Source organism: Talpa occidentalis, unplaced genomic scaffold (assembly GCF_014898055.3).
Source record: "Talpa occidentalis isolate TD23 unplaced genomic scaffold, MPIMG_talOcc4v2.1 talOcc4.12, whole genome shotgun sequence".
Classification (NCBI taxonomy): Eukaryota; Metazoa; Chordata; class Mammalia; order Eulipotyphla; family Talpidae; genus Talpa; species Talpa occidentalis.
In genome coordinates, this window is record NW_023601212.1 from 33730350 (window position 1) to 33750700 (window position 20351).

At 36.1% G+C, this 20351-nt stretch overlaps 1 protein-coding gene and 1 long non-coding RNA gene across 2 annotated transcripts in view; one reads left to right on the forward strand and one right to left on the reverse strand.

The window, feature by feature from the left end:
* Positions 1–20351, forward strand: part of GUCY1A2 (guanylate cyclase 1 soluble subunit alpha 2) — a 299132-nt gene that overhangs the window by 81464 nt on the left and 197317 nt on the right. Inside the window, exon 4 of the mRNA XM_037505696.2 lies at positions 1285–2003. Coding sequence (XP_037361593.1) covers positions 1285–2003 — 719 coding nt within the window. The remainder of the gene's footprint in view (positions 1–1284; positions 2004–20351) is intronic.
* On the reverse strand, positions 1312–9127 carry LOC119240898 (uncharacterized). The gene is made up of 3 exons (XR_005124224.1): positions 9020–9127; positions 1863–1986; positions 1312–1592 (listed from the first exon to the last, which is right to left on the reverse strand). It is a non-coding gene; the product is annotated as an uncharacterized LOC119240898 (long non-coding RNA).

Genomic DNA, 20351 nt, shown 5'->3' on the forward strand with positions numbered 1-20351 from the left:
AGGAACATTGAATATGTAAATGACGTGTATTGATTTTGCCCAAAGGAAAAGCAATAGAATGACTCTGTGAAACTTTCTTTAATATATAGTCTCAAATCTTTTGTATTTGTTATATTCTTCATCTTTGGAGCACAAATTACCTCCATATTTATCTTCAGATTATCCTTACAGATGGAACTTATTAAGTCGCACGTGATTCTGGTTCGGATTAGTACATAATAAATTACGTGTGTATATATGTTTTATTATAATATCATTTTAAGATAGAGTTCCTCTTGCCACAGCCTCTGTGAAAATAAACCTAGAAAACTTAAAAGACAAACTCTAGCTGGTCAGATTCCTACTTCATTCTTGGCTGTTCTTACTTTTGTGAGTGAATAAATGTAAGTTATTTCACCATTCTGCCATTTTTAATTCCTTGTTTGGTCTCTCTCCCTGGTGTCTAATTTATTTGCATGACTTCCCCTGTTACTATCTTAAATCTTTCAGTTTATACCAGATAACCTCATACCTTTCCTTACTAATTTACCATAAATTCCTTCTCTGGTTGGTGTTTCCCATGTAAGATATGAATTGTGATAAGTTAGATGGTAATATTAGTTGGAGATAATATAGACACAACTTTATAGTTGCCTCGATAAAGATTCTTTAATAATGAGGGCAATCCCTAGAAAAAGATAGTATTTGTGATAATGACAGTGGTGAATAGCTGTATTAGCAGCATTAAAAAAGTCCATTCTCCAGGTGTTGGGGAAGAGAGGAATGAATAGGTGAAGCATAGATTTTTAGGGCAACAAAACTACTCTGGCTGATACTATAGTGGTAGACACATATAATTATGTATCTGTCAGAACTTAAGGATATACAACACCAAGAGTCAACCCTAATGTTATGTATGGACTTCAGGTGATAACATGTCAGTGTAGTTCCTTGGATTGTAAGAGTTGGCAGGGGGTGCGTGTATAGGGACAAGGGTATATGGAAAATACCTTTACGTTCTGCTCTGTTTTGCTGTGAACATAAAACTGCTCTAAAAAATTGTCTGTTGAAAAAAGATAAACCAAAAAATGTATTCTCATCACATTTTAGAAGCATCTACAAGATGAACTGAAATTTACTTTCTTATCTCAAAATGAATGATTAACATACTTGGGTAACTTGTAGGCCCAATGGAACTATCACTTCTTTCACTCACCAGCTACCTCATTTGATGAGTATTTAAAAATTTACATTTGATTATTTTATACTATAGTTCACTAACATTGGCTTCCCATTTACCTCTAGGTTTGAAGTTTGAGGAAATTCAAGAGAGATTTGGTGAGGAGTTCTTTAATATATGCTTTGATGAGAATGAGCGAGTCCTTCGAGCTGTGGGTGGCACATTGCAGGACTTTTTTAACGGCTTTGATGCCCTGTTGGAGCACATTAGAACTTCTTTTGGAAAACAGGCCACTCTGGAGTCTCCGTCGTTCTTGTGCAAAGAGCTCCCCGAAGGTGCACTTCTGCTCCACTACTTCCACCCTCACCCTGTGGTGGGCTTTGCAATGCTGGGCATGATCAAGGCCGCAGGAAAGAAGATCTACCGGCTGGACCTGGAAGTGGAACAGGTTGCAAATGAGAAACTGTGTTCTGATGGGTCAAACCCAGGCAATTGTAGCTGTCTGACTTTTCTTATCAAAGAATGCGAAAATAGTAATATCACGAAGAACCATCCCCGGGGGACCTCGCAGGTTCCCACGGACCTCAGAATTAGCATCAACACCTTCTGCAGAGCCTTCCCTTTCCACTTGATGTTCGATCCCAATATGTCAGTCCTTCAGCTGGGGGAAGGCCTGCGGAAGCAACTCCGATGTGACACTCACAAAGTGCTCAATTTTGAGGACTGCTTCGAAATTGTTTCTCCCAAGGTTAATGCCTCATTTGAAAGGGTCCTGCTCCGACTGTCCACCCCGTTTGTGATTAGAACCAAGCCTGAGGCTTCTGGTACTGAAAATAAAGACAAGGTAAGTGGTCATTGGTTTGAGATGGGTGAGGGAAGTGCATAGAAGGGTGTATAATTATTTCAGTAAATTGCATGCTGGCTGTACTTGTAATTATTTAGGCAAGAGAGCTTAAAGTGCCATTTAGGAAATTACTGGTCCCTGGATGTATGTAAAAAGATTTGGCCCTGTTCCCAGCCATTTTGCTTAGTGTCTGCCTCTTTCATTAATTTATTTCAGCATATGAAAGGAAGATATTTATTAATGCTAGCCATAGTAATTATAAAATTGATAGGACTCACTAAAAACTTAATACTGTAAACCGTGAAAATTCCCACTGATTGATGTTGGACTGTCACAGAAATGTTGACACTGAGACTGATTTCAATACTTGCTTGCCTTATCCTGAAATAAATATAGATAAAAAGCTAGCTATACTTTGAATATGTTCTTTTCCACATTTCATAACCTAGGAACAGCTGGTTTACATCCTATTTTTGTCTTAATATGGAGAATAATTTATTCCCTAAAAGTTGGAAATTAAGTTACTATTACAAGACTTCTCTTCACATTAAATTTTAGTATTGAACTAAAGACTCTCATTTTTAGAACAGAGTTACTCCTTGAGAGAATACAATGAGCACTGTATGGTGAATTTCTTTGAAGCCCCTTTGGGAAAATATGGGTTATAAATTATGAATAAATGATGAAAAGATACCAGAATGCATTTTAAAATAGTTGAGTTTAAGCAAGTATTTTCCTTCTTCTTTTTTTTTTTTTTGGAAAAAAGTCTACATTAAACAATAAAATTGTAAGGAAAAGTCAACCATGACAATTTTCAATTTAGTAATATACTTTTAGTGAATCAAGGGAAAAATAATTTTAATTTTGAGAGTAGACATTGGAATGTATATTCAGTTTCCACTAGAACTTCTTTTCTGTATTTTAATCAAGATAAGTGAAGTTTTTTTTAGGTTATTCCATTTGTTTCCAAGAATTTTGGGGAAACTGTTGGCATTTAGAAATGAGCAGGTTGCTTGAGATTAAAGGAAGGAAGAGTAGCAGAAACCTTTGAGAGCTCAGTGAGGGAGACTCATCTATACGTATTCTGCAGTGCCTGTGGCAGCCAACGGGTGAGGCAATAGTCTCCTGAAAGCAGAGCTTATTTTTGAGGACTTTATATAACATTACTTTCAAAATTGACTATTTTGAAATTGAATGGAAAATTTTTAAAAGAAAAATCTGAGAAGGATGGAATGATGCACGTTTCTTCAGTATGACTGAATTCAGTGACTTAGGAGAACATTCCATAAGTTTTTATGACTTAAATTTAGTGATATGAAAACATCTTAGGATAAACCTGAAGATTCTAATGTGGCACAATTGGATATCTTAGTCTGAATGAATTACTGTATCCCTTCTTCCTTTCACAATGAAGTTTTAAATAATACTCTTACATATGTATTTAATAATTATTTAACAATATTTTAACATTGTATATACATATTTAATAATTTAATAATTATTTAGTAATTGCCACCCATTTTGAAGTTTTTTAGAATGGAGTGAGTTGTTAAATGTGTTTTTGTCCATATCTGTAGGTGCTTTAAAAATGGAATTTCATCTACGTTTTTAATTTAGAGAACATTAAAACTGTTGACTTTATTTTATAGAAGTACAATATTTGGCTAGGAAGGTTCAAAGCATCTTTGGCACTTAGAATTGAAGGAAATATTCTTGAAAATGTACCTGAACTAGAGTATATTATTCCTAGCATTCATTGCCTTATATATTTTGCAGACTTGAGAAAAATTAATTCAATTTAAAATCACAGCCTCCGATTCCCCCTTGCCCCTCTATTTTTCATCTGGCTTGTATTTATGTTTGATTTATTACATACCAGGGTAAGAAATAGACATAATGAAATGATGACTCAAATGTCAAGGCCCCCTGCCAATTCCCGTAATAAGGAGCTGTCCTCATTGAGAAGATGCAATTATAATTTAAACATGTTAGTGGCAGTTTAAAAATATAGCATTAGGCAGGATTTTTAGCTAGAATAAAGATAGTAATCCTCCCAACCCTATATTTACATATTTCTTTATTCACCTGGGTTTGCCAGGATGGGACATTTGGAGGCTGTAGTTGGCTTAAATTGAAGCTGATGTACATTAATAAAGAAAGTTATGACATGGTGTTTTAACCAGATGAATAGCATTTTTGAATTATTATGTGACCAATTTCCACATTTGTGGTTTCTTAAAACATGGAAAGAAAATTTAAAAAAAGTTTCTGCTGATAAATTTTATCTTCCTATTCATTATTTTCCCCACAATGTCTGTTCTTATTGATAAATAACTCCATGTAGTCTGCAATCTCTAATATTTTGGTAGGTTTTGATAAGAAACAGCTCTTTTCAGATAGTTTGGGCTATTTATCCTCACTCTAACAGTGAAGGCTTTGTGGTAATTTACTGTTTTGGTTATGTGCTTAATACTGATGAACCTCTATCCTGACATTCCCCCACCTCACCGCCAAACATTCAATAGCGAATGAGACATGTGTAAATTGCAGAATGCACTGTTGTGCTTTTGCCAAACCTTCATCTTTTCATTTTGTCTTGTTAGTCCATGGTTACATGTTTGAACAGAGGTAGGATAGGGCATGTTTTTGAGAATTGAATGTGATACTATCAAAATAGAAAGCCATCATCCCATTTCTAAAGAATTTATGATTTGATGCTGCGGTAATGAGTGTTCAAGATGTTGGGCTTGGTCACCAGAAATGTGGATGTCCCTGAGAGGCATTAGGTGCAGCTGTTGGTGGCACACTTCCATGCAAAGGTTTTGGGGTCAGCAGGAACTATTCCAGGTGGCTTGACCAACTTTGGTTCCTATTACCTTGTTCCTTTTGCAGTTCCAGGCAATCGCTCATGCCTGACATATTGATCATGTCCATTTTCTCTTTGATCAGATGTCAAGCCTTAAATAGCAAGAGATTACTTTATTTAACCAAAAACAAATTCAGCATCGGGAATTGAATGAATGGGGAGTCCATATTAACTGTGTCTCTCTTGGGAACTTCAAATCACATAGGTCTTTTGAGGCATTCTAGTGAGTTTGAGAAAAAAAATTGGTGGCAGCCCAGTGGGCAGATTGGGGGTTCAAATTTAGTCATGTCAACCCACATCATTGACAGAGATTCCAAAGCTTCTTTGTATGGAAAGGACCATGTTTCTAGATAGAGCTCTTAGAAATTAGAGTATAATGGCACATGGTTCCCTTCTTTGTATTGTAAAGTCGTGGTGTGTTAGGGAAAGTGGCAATAAAGTGGGTGAGAGCTGTCTCTTCTGAAAACCACAATTTTAGTGAGTCCCTCTACTCTCTGAGCTTTAATTTCTTCTGGAAATTAAGGAAACTTGACTAATAATTAACATTTTTGCTTTTTTATATCCTTAATATACCTAAATTTATATGAGATCAGTTGATCGTGAAGCTTTGTGTGATCCCTAGGATTCTGTCAATTCAGGTCCATTTTCTGCCTCTCTTTTCAAAGATAAGCAGAAGGGAATCTGACATTGCAACCATGCGGAGCTCATCTTGTTATCAAGACTAAGCTAAAAGAATTCCCCAACAGTTTAGGTTGCTACTTAAGAAAATTTCTTGTGAAAATTAAGTGATCTAATCCACATGAAATTTAGATCTTCAGTCACCAGATTAAGCATCTGAAAAATGTTCATTATTATTGTTTCTTCCTACTCATAACATTCTTCCTGACCCTCTCTCCTTCTCACTTCTTGCCTGATAGAAGAAAGTACCAGTGATGAGTAGGTACATTTTAGAGTATAGTAAACTCAGCAAACACCTTCACAAAATATGACCTGGGCCCTGCTTCTTGTCTTCTTCATAAAGGCTATAAGACCAATTGTCACAGATTCTGTAGAAGCTGTTTTTAGATTTGCTTTTTGTTTATGTAGTTTCATTGCTTTAAAATCTCTAGTTTTCTTCTCACATTCACTAAAGTTTGGCATCAAGATTTTATTACATTTATCTTCTAATATCTTTTATGCTCACTTATTGGAGGTTTTTCAGGGCCAGTGGCTTCCACATTAAAATGGTATGGTTAGTTTATACACAACCTGAAATGGTAAGAGGTCTTGAGAAACAATAAATAACATGAGTTCTTCTGACTTTTTTTTTTCTCAGTAGCAACGCTTCAAAGAACTTTAATAACATCGTGAAAGGAGTCCAGCATTTGAAATACATCATCCCTGGGCCAGAACAGTAGCATTGTTATTCATCCTCACTTTTGTTCTCAGGGCTGGAACTCATGAAAAACATAACAACAACACATCCCTTTTTCATTCCCCAGAAATATCCTCACATTTGTCTTATTCATTAGATGCTGCAAAACAAATGCTGGGAAAAAAAATTTGCAGAGAAAAAAGGATTTTTCTGTGGTCAAATCAGTTTCTCAAAAGCTCCTTTATCTTTTCTGGCTATGAGCCCATCTTTTGCTGACATGATTGAATGTTTTAGATACATTTATTAATCTTACCACACCGTAATGAAACTGTTGACAGACAAGTTTCATCTGGCTGTCAAGAGCATATGATTCGATTCGATTTTAATTCAATTTGGGAAAATGCGAGCATTTCTTCTCTCTTCAGAGCAGAAGAAATTAAACTGGATGCCCCAGAAAGGAATCCTAGCACAAGGAATGGTACTGAAATACTAGAGCAGTGATATGTGTGTGTGTGTATTACAGTCTCTCAATGACTAATGATGTTAAATTCTCTATTAAAGAATTTAAAATATTGAACATTAATATTAGTGATGAACAAAATGACATTAAGGGCTTTTGGTATAAATTAGCATTCTAGAACATAGATATACCTTCATTTAAAAGTTTTCTTTGTTCCTTGTAATTACAAATGAGATCTTTACTTATAACTTTTGTGTTTATGTTTCTCTGGAACTGCTGCATGACAATAAACTGCCTTTTTAAAGTGGATTGTATGAATTGACGCTCTGATGTAGATATTACTGAGGTTTATACAGGTTTTATTTTTTCAAATGCATACAGTGCTATAAATTCTGTATAGATAATGTATTCTGTGTAGTCAGAAGGCATGATAGATAATTGCATGGTGAAATATATATTTCTCACAGTGATCTCCATATTTAAGTGAATGTAGTTCCATCTATTTTGTTAGCAGAAAGACCAAACTTACAAAAGAGGTGTTTCCTTTTGAAGACCAAACATTATTTAGTTCTTAGTTTACAGAATCTGAGGGAGGAAAATTAGTTCCTTTACTTAAAAATTTTGTGTGCAGAATCTTTCTTTTATTGCTCTTTCCATTTTTATTTTTATCTTAACTGGTAGTTTTTTTCTTCTTTTAACTGCGGTGACATTGGTTTACAAAATGAAAAAAAAAAATTAACTCTTACCAAATACGACAACATGTATGAAACTGGAGGGGATAATGCTAAGTGAAATAAGTCAGAAGAAGAAAAACAAATACTGGGTGGTATTGCTTATTTGTGGACTAAACGGTCAGACAGAACCAAACCAATCACAAACCTTAACAGGTAGCTTTAAGTCTCACTAAATTAAAAGCTGAAGAGTTGGTTTGAATTTATTGTCTATCCTCTCATTTTTAATGGTTCTCTCTGTATTCACATAAACTTTTTTTTGGGGGGGTAACTATGTAGTGTAGTGATTTTTTTTTTTGTGTGTGTGTCTACACACATAATTGTTCACGTTTCACAGTAAAGCAATTTAAAAACACTTCACCACCCTTCAGTCTCCAGTGACCATTTACATTAAGTCTTGCTCATTCTCCTGACCCAGGTAACCACTGGTCTACTTTTAACTCTATGGATTTGTTCTTTGTAGACATACCTTATAAATGTAATCATATATAAACTTTTTTTTCTGTCAAGCACAGTGTTTTTGAGGTTTATCCATGTTGTAGCATATCTCAGCAATTTATTCATTTTTAGTACTGAATAGTATGACATTGCAGTACCAGTTCACCCATTTGCCAGGTGATGTACTGTATGGTTTCCAGACTTTGGTTATTATAAATGATGATGCCATGAACATTTGCATATAAAAATTTGTGTTGAATATATTTCCATTACTCTTGAGCAGTATCCCAGGGCAGGGACTGCTGTGTTATATGATAAGAATGTTTAACTTACTAAGAAATTTCCGTGCTGTTAAACAAAAAGGCCATGTCTGCCAGTTCATACATTTTGGCCATCAGTTTGTGAGGGTTCACATTTCTTCACATTCTCACCAACACTGGCATTGTCACTCTTTTTGATCATAAACATCCCAGTATAAAGTATCTTGGGTTTTAAATTACAGTCCCTCAATGATTAGTGATGTTAAGCATCATTCCTTGCACTAATATTCCTTTCTGGAGCATCCAGTTTAATTTTTTCTTCTTTTTTTTTAAACCAACTTTTCTTCCCTTTAAAAAAACTAGAACTGTGTTTTTTTTTTCCTTTGGCCTTTATGCATCCACTTTTAATATCTGTTATTGTTATTTCTTGTATTAAGTGTTTTTATTAGAAAACCATTCATAAAAAATTTGGAAAATGCAGAACAAAAGGAAAAACATATATTTTTTTATTTTTGATACACCAAAATACTGAATACATTTGCACCTATTTCACTTTTTTCCTATAAATGTCATTACCTATGTAGTTGTTGAAAATTAAAGACATCTTTTTTGATATAGAAGGAATATGTGCTAATTTAGTCTTTACAATTTTTTTTTCAGATATTTTTAGTGGTTAGCTAACTTTTTTTCTGTGTCATATTTTCTGATTGCTGAATAGCAGTCTTACATATTTTGGTACATCTACTATCACTATTCTTGTTATTTCCTATCTAGTTTCTTATATAATATTCAATTTACTCTCCTATAAAAAACTATCTATGAAGAATCTGTTCAGAAACTTATGTAGAAATGTAAGTCTAGACATTATCAATCAGTCCTGTTTAAATCTTTCAGTATCTCCTCTTACCATTACCATCATACTTTTTGTTCATAGCTTAGGTTGAAATGACAGATGTATCTGAGTATATTTCTTCAGTGTCCATGTGGTAACCAAGAAGATTCAGCTGAACCCCAAAGCCCATATGTACCTTTAGACTTCTTTTATTCTCTGAGCAACAACAGAATTCTGTGGGCCAATGTAGCACCTCCAAGGTTAGAATAACATCATTAGATGTCAGTGTTGTTATGACGACAGCACAAGATGCATGGCCTTAGAGAACACACAGCAGTTATCTTTAACAACCTTCTTCTATTTTTCAAAGGAGGACTCTGTAGCCTGACTGTTACTTTATCAGTGTTTTAGAATAATAGCTGGGGAGGCTGTGGTTCTGTTTTCTGCCATATATATATATATTAATTTTATTTTTTTCATTTTTTACATCATTATTCATTTTTATTTTTATAAAGATTTATTTATTTATGCATAGAAGAACTGGGGTACAGGCCAGAAGTGTGGGGGGTGAGAAGATTCACCAGAGACAGAGTCAGGTACTGAACAGGTAGATTGACTGAAATACACTGCTGAGGGGAGCAGTGGGCGAGTCAGGAGAGGTCTGCTGTGCCATGTGGATATCTCCCTGGCCAGGGATCGAACTCTTGATGCAGTGGCTGTGGACAGCTTCATAGGTTGTGTCTTAACCCCTTGCACCACCAGGGAGGCCCCCATTGTTCATTTTTGAAAAATATTGGCTTCCCCCCATCAGGTGTAGTCCCCATACAATTTCCTTCACCAATGCACCCGTGCACCATCACCACAGTCCCCTGTGCTCCTCCCTCCCTCCCTCTTATCTTTTTCCCTCCTCCTGTGTATTTTGCCTTCTGTATACTCAAGACAGAAAAAAATACCAGAGATGTGGCAATATATACAATAGATATTCTCTTCTCTGTCTGCCCTATGATATTTTATTCTTCAGGGATTCTGAGATTGGGTATGATTGGGTTCCAGATGTCGGGTCACAACTTAGTTCTTGATTACTATCATTTTTAAATCATCACTTAATCCACATCATCTTTCTTTTTTTAAGGTGGGTTTTTTGATAGTGGCTAGTTATGATTCTTTTTTTTTTTTTGCTTTTTTTTTTTAGTTATTATAATTCTGATGGAGACATTTAGTTTCACATGAGTCTTGGTCAGCCCACTTTTCTTTCAAGCACGGAAGTACTACTGTGTGTGATTAGTAGTGTGGTCCCTAGAGCAGAACTTCCCAACTTAAAACTAAAAGCTGAATGACTTGATGATCAGTTTAACATTTTAAAAGGCCGTGTTTAGGGATTCTCTCTTGCCCTTTCCATTTTCCTTGCACAAAAAACTACCATCGTCTTCTGTGTTTACTATTTCTTCTGTTTTACTACCAAACTTACTTAGGATCACGTGGGTTATTTTCCTTATTTTTTTTTAATTTTTTTTTTTGGTGGGACCCTCGCCGGTGGCCGGGGATTGAACTGGCACTGCAGAGGCTGTGGGCAGCCTCACAGCCCAGCACTCAACCACTGCACCACCAGGGAAAGTCCTTTCCTTATCTTTTATCCTTAGTTTCAGTTAAACCCTGTGCTATTTGTTTAAATTAATCATTCTTTTTTTTTTTTTTTTTTTTTATAGAGGCATGTTTTTATTTATTTATTTATTTGTTCGTTTGTTTCGTTTATACATGCACTGGGTACAGTCAGAAGCGCGGGAGGGTGAGAGAATTCACCAGAGCCAGAGCAGGGAGCAGAGCAGGCAGAAGGACAGAAGTACACTGCTGAGGGGAGCAGCGGGCGGCAGGAGAGGTCTGCGCACCATGTGGGACCCTCCTCTGGTGGCCGGGGAGCAGCCGGGAATCGAACCGGCGCTGCAGAGGCTGCGGGCAGCTTCGCAACCCAGCGCTCAACCGCTGCGCCACCGGGGAGGCCCTAAATTAATCATTCTTAATGTAGTTTAATACTTTTTTGTTTAAAGATTAATTTATTTATGCATACAAGAGCCTATCTGTAGGCCAGAGATGTGTGGGGTGGGGTGAGAGGATTCACCAGAGACAGAGTGGGGAGCAGAACAGGCAGATCTACTGAAATACACTATGAGGGGAGCAGCAGGCAAGACAGGAGAGGTTGCTGTGCCATGAGGGTTAGCTCCCTGGTGGGGGTACAAACTAGTGCTGCAGTGGCTGCCCATACTTTCATGGTACTGAGACTTAACCCCTTGCGCCATCAGGGAGGCCCCAGTGTGGTTTAATGTTTAAGAAGTGTGTATGTGTGTGTATGGAACTTTGAAAGATACAGCTTTTCAATATTTGAAGCACTGTACTAAGTGTCTTGCATGAAAATACTCATCAGGAAGACGTGGAAACTAATTTAAAATCTTTGAATAGCTATCAAATCAAAGAGGGTTACTTTGTATTCTATTTGGTTTCAGAAGAGAAGCTCAGGATCAAAGAATGTATTGATAAGGAAGTAGATTTGGTTTAGTATTAAGAGGAACTTTCCAGGAAATAGAGATTTTCAAAAAGGGGTGAACTGTTTCATGAGATTGTGAGCCATACCATATTTGGGCATTCAAAAAGATACTGTGAATAACAACAAGTTTTGCAAGAATCAGGATGGCCAAAAAGAATTATAGCTTTTAAAAACCTGTCCTATTCTAAAAAATTATAACCTTTTCAGATTAAACAAATCCACTATAAATATGAAACAATAATGAAATTTTTCCTCATAAATACACAGGAAATCTATAATATGGGTACTACTCTTATTCACTGAAGTCGAATTATAAATACAATGTGATCACTTACCTTTGGCCATCCTGATTCTTGCAAAACTTGTTGATTTGTGCCCTTCAAAATTCAACTCAAAATGTTTGCGATGTCACCTTATTGAGTTCCAAGTTCCGTTGAACAAGTTCTGCTCTTTAAGACGCAGTGAAAACTTGATTCTTGTGATCTATTATGAATAAATGTAGTAAAGGCTGTCTTTAAAATATTTTCCACTTGCAGGAGTACCTTATTAAAAAGCTATTTTTATGCTTTTAGCATCAATGAAATTAAAGCTTTAGGAGAGGTTGAGATAGTGAATTGTTAATAGTGTTCTTTAGTTAATTAGTGTTCTTTAGTTGTTAGACAATATAAAGCCAGCATTTACATTTTGAGCATATTGGTGATTAAAGACTTGAATTTGTTATTATATAGATGTTTCACTTGTCAAAAATATAATCTAGAACCTTTGGTGTTTCATTATTTTGTGAGGAAATGAGTAGAGTTCCCTACATTTTTTTTTTTTTGATAAGAATCAAAGTTTTTATTTAGAATGCTATGATGGACTTGGTGTTTTCACTTTTCCTTAGCTGAAGGTGGTGTGAATAGTTTTCTTGACGGTTCATGGGAGCACAAATATATTGGGGGAGACCAGCAGAGAAGGGTAGTCTGCTCTGTGCCTTTTAGGAACTTTTTCTGTACTGTGAATGTTGCAATTTAAAAATTAAAAAAAAAAATTCTTACATTGTTGTTCATTTTTGTAGTTGTATTTGGTTTCTCCCCTCAGATGTAGTCCCCTCAGTTAGTTCTCCCACCATCATAACCCCTGTGAATCAGCACCTAGTCCCTTGTGTTCTTCTCTCTCCTGTTTTGACCCTTCTCACTCTCCCTCCCTTAATCTATGTATGCCTCTGATCTGTGATCAGCTTGCAAGCTTTTTCTTTCTTTTATGGGGGGCTTTTGTTTGGTTTCTTTATTGTGAATTTTTTGTGTGAAACTATATACATGCTATTTTATAAATAACATTTACATGCTATGTAAAGTCAAATAAAAGTCTTGTGACATTAGAGTCCTTAGTATCCCCATCTATTTATAGAAAGAAATAGCATCTACTTTTACAATTTTTGTATTCTGTTTCTCTATTATTCTTCTGTTTCTATGGGAATATGTATTTCATAGATTTCCCATTCATAAATAGATACTTTTGGAAAGTTTTAATTTTTGTGATAAGATCACTCAATATAAGACCTACCCTGTAACAGATGTTAAAATGTAGCATAGAATATTGTTAATCAAGGAAATTGCTACATAGCAAATCTCTGGGACTTATTCATTTTGCTTTACTGAAAACTTATTCCTCTAGACATGACTTAACACTTGAATTCATAGGATTTTTTAAACTTGAATTTTACACTGCTAAATTACAGACGAGAATGAATAACTTTGTCTCCACATGAGAAAAAAATGACTCCAGTTATATATCCTTGACTGGGGTCACTGGACACTATAAAAATGTGTTTAATTTTCTTGAGATCATCTTGGATACTGTACATATAGTTTGGTCTAGTTAGCTTTCACCAGACTTTTCACCAGACTGCTTTGAAGAGAACACTGTTTACAGTGTGACCTTGTGAATGCTGCCAATATTCAGTTTATAAGACTCCTTCTCACCACTATCACATAACAATTTAAAGTAATTTAATTAAAAAAATCTGCTTGAGAGTTTTCTCAACATCTAAATATAGAGTGTAACGGGTTGAGCACAGTGCTTTGAATCTGTCTGCAGCCTCTGCAGCACTGGTTCGATTCCTGGCCAGTGAGGTAGATTCCCACATGGCGAGGCAGACCTCTCCTGTCTCTCCTACTGCTCCCCTCAGCAGTGTACTTTGGTCCTTCTGCCTGTTTTGCTCCCTGCTCTGTCTCTGGTGAATTCTCTAACTCTCCCACACCTCTGGCCGGTACCCCGGTGCTTGTATAAATAAATCTTTAAAAAAAATAAAAAATATATAGAATGTATGTAGATCTGCATTATTTCCCTTAACCACTAATTTGATAATTACAAAGGAAATAAATGATTAAGTGGGTCAGGTTTGAAATGTTTTTAATTTATTTATTTATGCATACAAGAACTGGGGTATAGGCCAGAGGCGTGGGAGGTGAGAGGATTCACCAGAGACAGAGTGGGGAACGGAACAGGCAGATTGACTGAAATATACTGCTGAGGGGAGCAGCGGGCAAGTCAGGAGAGGTCTGCTGTGCCATGTGGGTAGCTCCCTGGCCTGGGATCAAACTCGTACTACAGTGACTGCAGATAGCTTCATAGGTTGCGGCTTAACTCCTTGCACCACCAGGGAGACCCTTGAACTGTTCTTTATAATCTGAACAAGGATCTCATTTCATGTTTCCTTCAGGGGGGCAAGTATTCACCTTAATTTCCAAATGCTTTTGTTGTGTGTACAGAAATTGGCTTAGTACTTTGTTGTTTTCCTCTCTTTACCCTTATTAATTCTAGACTCCTTATGCTTAAAACATGTTTCATTTTACCTCTCACACTGTTAAAAGTGTAAGGATTTCCTGCATTCAATTTGATTTTATTCCCTTTACTCCCTGTCCCAATTATTGTTATCACCAAAATTTATGGTTTATTTCAACCTTGAAATTTATTTCATTTGAAACAGTCAATTCCCTAGTTTTATCTGTCTCCATTATCATTGTGCTTAGTATTTGGTTTGGTTTTCTTGATTTGTCATAGTTGTGTTGATTAAAACACAATGTTTAGCCTACTTGAGTTGCAGTTTATTTTTCACAAGCACAATTTATGACTGAGAAGGAGCTTTCCGGTGTTGACAGCATATATTCTAAAAGTTGATTATCATTGCTTTGGTTTTGACTGACCCGTTGTTTTGTTTTTCTATCTTCCACATATAATTGAGGCCATCCTGTATTTGTCTTTCTCCTTATGACTTATTTTACTTCACATTATTCTTTCCAGTTTCATCCATGTTGGTGCAAGTAGAAGTTCATCCTTTGTTATGAATGAGTATATATAGACCACACTTTTCTAGTCTAGCCCTCTGTCCTTGGGCACTTAGGTTGTTTTCAATAGCTTGGCTATATAAATAGTGCCCCAACGAACAAGGAGTGTATATATCTCTTTCTATTCATGTTTTTGTCTTCTTCAGGTAGATACCTAGGACTGGAATTACTGAGTTATATGGTAGATAATTTTTAATATTTTGAGGACCATATGTACTATTTTCCAAATGACTACAAAGCTGAGGCACCCGGGGTGGGGAGGCACTTGTGGTGGGCATGCTGTGCAAGTATGCATTTGTAGAGTTTGAACCTATAACCCTGGAGCAGATAGGAGATATAAACCTTCTTTACCTTAATGAATGTAATTTGAAAAAAAGTTCATTATCAGACCAATCAATCACTGACTTATTTATAAACTACTATATGTACTGTAGTGTAGAAATATTTTTTCACTTTTGGCATAAAATGTCACACATCATTTAATTTATCACTCAAAAAATAGAGTAAAAATGTGATGATTACTTAATTATTTACCCCATTTATTTCCCACTAGACTTAATAAAAACACTTTGCACATCAAGATTCAAAAACACTGACACTACTACCCTTTCCAAACTAGGATAATTTAAAGCAAATTTCATTCTTCTTGATATATATAGGATTGACTAGCAGTAGAAGAGAGGAGAATGTACTGGTCCAGATGAATTCCCAAGAGTTCCTTCAAGGCTCAGACCCACATCTGCATAATCATACCATGGTCAAGTTGACATTCAACAGCTTAGATACAAAATTGTCGGAACCTTAAGAGAAATATGTGACAAAAAGATGCACTGGGAAGAACAGTTTTGAAAGTTTTCATTTTAGCAAATATTGAAATATAAAATGTGCTTGGTAACATGTACCTAATGTCCATTGAAGGAAACAGGGAGAAAAAAAAAAAACAAAAAACACATCAACATGATTGACTTTCCAGTAGCAAAGTTTGTCATTATTTATACTTGCTCATAGGACAATCAAAAGAATTACCTAAATGTGATATTTAAAAAGAAATCTAGCTTAGCTCCAAAGAAAGAGCATCTTAAACTCAGAATGATACTACCAATCTAGAACTTGTTTGAGTCAGACTTGGCAGACTTTGCACAAAGCTTACCCCCAGCATTTCACCATTGTTCAGCATACATCAGGCATTCAACAAATGTTTGCTGAGGGAGAGACTGAATGATTTATAATTCATTCTGTTTCATTGTTAAAGCCAAAGCATGAGAATACATGTGACAGCATTTTGTAAAGTATTATTTAATTGTGAGGTATTATTAGATTAAATTCATTCATTCATTCATTAGTGGTCACAGTTAAATTTGCACTGTTAACGAGATTTTACTTAAACAATATTTCTCCAATTTACTTGTCATTATAACCTGCCTGGTATAAAATGAAAAGTCAAAAAAAAAAGGATTACAAATAAAATCCTAATGGAGTAATTTTCTGATAATGGGTCCCCATTTATGGTTATTAGTCTAATTTCAATCATAACATAAGTAAGTTGTAAGTCACTTAAGTAATCCAATCTTACAAATATTCCTTCATTTCTTATAGTGCCTGGATAAAGTAAGCCTTCAATAGCTGATTGAATGAATAAACTCACACAAAGACTATCCTTTATGTTATAGGACCTCATGCATAATTTCAGTTCAAATTCTTGTACCTTAATGTTCGTAAGTGAAAGAATAGATATTTGTTAGCCACACTGAGATAACAGGCCAGCGATAGAAATGATTTACCTTGTATTGTGGTGCTAAAAGTCTGTTTTTTTATATCTGTCACAGAATCGCTTTTATAAGGAAAACAGCTTATGCAGAAGTTAATTGTAGGAGTACTGAGAATTCAACATTTTTCCAGCTTTTATAAGTAATTCTTTTTTTTTTTCAGTTCAAGTTGATGTGTACCTGATGACACAAATCTACTTTGAAAAAGAAGCATCTTTCTTAATAAATTAAGCACCGTCTTTAGTTCTTGTGAACCTGCCTTGTGCGAGTCATTGTGTTGTGCTAGATGCTAAGGAAATTGGTGAATAAGGTACTTGTTCATGAACTTCTACCCTGGTGAGAGGCAAGGCCACTGTCTACATTACCCTGTGGTCTCAGATAGAACATTCAAGGGAGTTTGTTTTTTGCTTGATTGCTTAGTTACTGTTTATCAAGTGCTTACTATGGGTAAAAAGGAAATGGAGCTATGTATATTGTGTTAAGGGACCACCAATGAGTGCTCTTTGCAGAGAAATTAGAGAGGAAATCAGGAATAGGAGAACAGCATGATCTTGTTGGTTAATGAAGAGACCTAAACAATTTATTCAAAGGATAGTTTTAATAAAAGAGTGAGAGTTTTATTTTTTAAAAATCAGAATTGTTTTAGTCTTTTCATCATCTTTGAAGCCTTTTTTGGATCTCATTTGGGCTTGAGGATAACATTTCTGGCATGAAGCCCTGGGAATATGAGGAAAGGACATCTTAGAATGTTCCAGTTGGCTGGAAGTGTGGAAACATCTGAGGGATTTTTCTGGTCAGGTCCAGTAGGAGCACAAACCGTGCTGCACATTCTGGTCTTGGAGCATTTCAGGATGTGGGAAACTGAGTTCAATGAACATGGGAATAATGATGAGAAATCCAGAAACAACATTTAAAAATAGGTGACTGGGCCTCCTCGGTGGCGCAGCGGTTGAGCACTGGGTTGTGAAGCTGCCCGCAGCCGCTGCGGCACCGGTTCGATCCCCGGCTGCTCCCCGGCCACCAGAGGAGGGTCCCACATGGCGCGCAGACCTCTCCTGCCGCCCGCTGCTCCCCTCAGCAGTGTAGCTGGGTCCTTCTGCCTGCTCTGCTCCCTGCTCTGGCTCTGGTGAATTTTCTCACCCTCCTGAGCTTCTGACTGTACCCAGTGCATGTATAAACAAAAAACAAACAAACAAATAAATAAATAAAACATGCCTCTATTTAAAAAAAAAAAAAAATAGGTGACTGCCAGGCCCTGTTTCTGGCTTTTCCCTTGGCGTTGTGTGAGGCCATTACATTGCATGTGGAAGGAGTAAGGCAGGGTGTAACAATTCAGCTTAATAACCCTGCACCTTTCATTGGCTTCATTGAAGTGATTACAAAATGTGAAAAGAAAAAGCAAAACTAGGCTCAATCATAGGATTCTGTAGATAATAAAAATTTGGGGCCTCCTTAGCATTTTATGACCAGAATACCATTGCTTTCGCTATGTAATCAAGCACTACAGTACCATTATTTGAAGTACTTGCAATAAGGACAGTTGGAAAGAGTTAGACTCATGGAATACAGACTTTTTAAAAAAGATTTATTTATTTATGCATGCAAAAACTGGGGTGTAGGCCAGAGGTATGGGGGGTCAGAGAATTCACCAGAGACAGAGTGGGGAACAGAACAGGCAGACTGACTGAAATACACTGCTGAGGGGAGCAGCGGGTGAGGCAGGAGAGGTCTGCTGTGCAATGTAGTTCAGTTCCCTGGCTGACCAGGGTTAGAACTCCTCCTGCAGTGACTGGCGATAGCTTGATAGCACTGTGTCTTTATCCCCTGCACCACCAGGAAGGCCTGAAATACAGATGTTTGAAAGAAAAATACAGTCTTGTCATAGTCAGTTAATTCTGTATTGTGAAAGAAATTAACAGCTTAATATTCAACTAGTCACTTGAACTGTTAACAAAGTGTTAATAAGAAGCACTTGTGGATCTTACTTGAATGACTTTAGAAGACTCATATATGATGACATGATCCAAATGGCAAACAAAAGAAAATGTTCTAATCATTAAGTACAATTCAATTTCTTTCAATAGTTTACACTTTTAATGAGGCTTAGTAATTTTATGCTTCACCCACATCAATGTATTACAAATTCTGAATTGGTGGAATATATTTTAATGACTTTTTCATTTATTTTCTGTTTTGGAAATAAAGCAATCATCCTAATTTTCTGCAGTTTAATTAAATCATTTTCAGCCTAATTCCTTGTCCACCTGTCTATTTGGAGTGTCCTGTCTAGTCCTGGGTGGCTATGGACAGCCTGACCTATTTTCAAGTGATCTGTTGAAAGGTCATGAGAGCAACTGTTTGGAACTAAGTCATTTATTTTCAAGATCAAGAATTATTGGTTTTTTAAGTTCCTGCTCATGTGATATGTTGTTTGAGATTGCATCGTCCAACTTGCCCTTCCTTGTATAAGATCTTACTTGCTACTTGAGTTGAATTCCATAATCTCGAGTTCTGGCTAGGAAGGACTGGGAGTACTTGGTGTGGAGACCAAACTTCACTATCTTTTTTATTCAGAAAATATATTAGGTTTTTGGCTCACATTGAGTGAGTGGTCAGTGACTATGCCTTGATCATTTTGAAGTAAACATTTAAATGAGTTCCTCTGTTTACCTTTGCATTTTGTCATTGTATAAATGATTTATCATTATTAGATCTCATCTTCTTAGCTTTATCATGTTGCTTTAGTTATTGAAATAGAGTTGAACACATTCTGCCATAAGTATATTAGATACTCTTTCTAGAACACTTTGTTTTAGCATCCCTTCAAGAATGGAAAAGACATTGAGGAAAATAAAATAGGGAAATCTTATCAAAATATGTTATAGGATGCTCTTGTAAATGTGTTAATAATACTTGGTATTTTTATTCTATATATCTCACATTTTCACTATGGTAAAAAATTTTCACTGATATTTACATATGCTCTCAGAAGTAATTACTAAGAACAATGTATCATAATTATACCATACATCTGCTCAAAGCATTGAAAACATCATTACTGAATATTTTTTATTTATACTGGGCTAACTTGTTTTCCTATTTTAATGATTTATAAAGATTTAATTATGAATTTAATAAGTGCAGTTGTGTGATTGTTATCATGATTGAGACTTTAAGCCTCTTTTTAGTAATTATAATAATGATGGATTCCATAGTGTCTTTAGTTCTTTCCAAAAATACCCCTAAAATTATCAATAATTAATAAATCACCCTTTTTCTGTGTATTCTGTCATTACCTATACCCTTTGATGATTATTATTCTTTAACATCCTAGGATTTAGTCCTAGGGCCTTGATGTCTGTTTTGTGGTCTTGGGCGTTTCAGGGAAACGCACTGCCTCTCAGTGTGTCTCACGGTAAGTCACCACCCTTCTGTCTAGCTTCATTTGCGTCCCTCCAGGAAGCTTGCCTGACTCAGGTAAAACTGAACAAGGCTCTGTCTTTAAACGCTCTCAGGGCTCTGCTTTCATTGCTAACAGAATTCCTATGATACTTGCTTGTACTCCTTGAATTCCCTGGTTGTGCAGCAAAGCATAGCCATGTTTGTTTCGTGTACTTAGTGTGAGTGATGAGCATGTCACAGGCCTCTTTTTGTTGCAGTACAGAGCCCGGTGTCAAGTGTGAGGTCCTCCCCGCTCTCAGACCCCAATTCCCACTTCTCCTGGTCTACAACATGCCTAATTTTCACCCTTTTCTACTTAATCTCACTTCTTT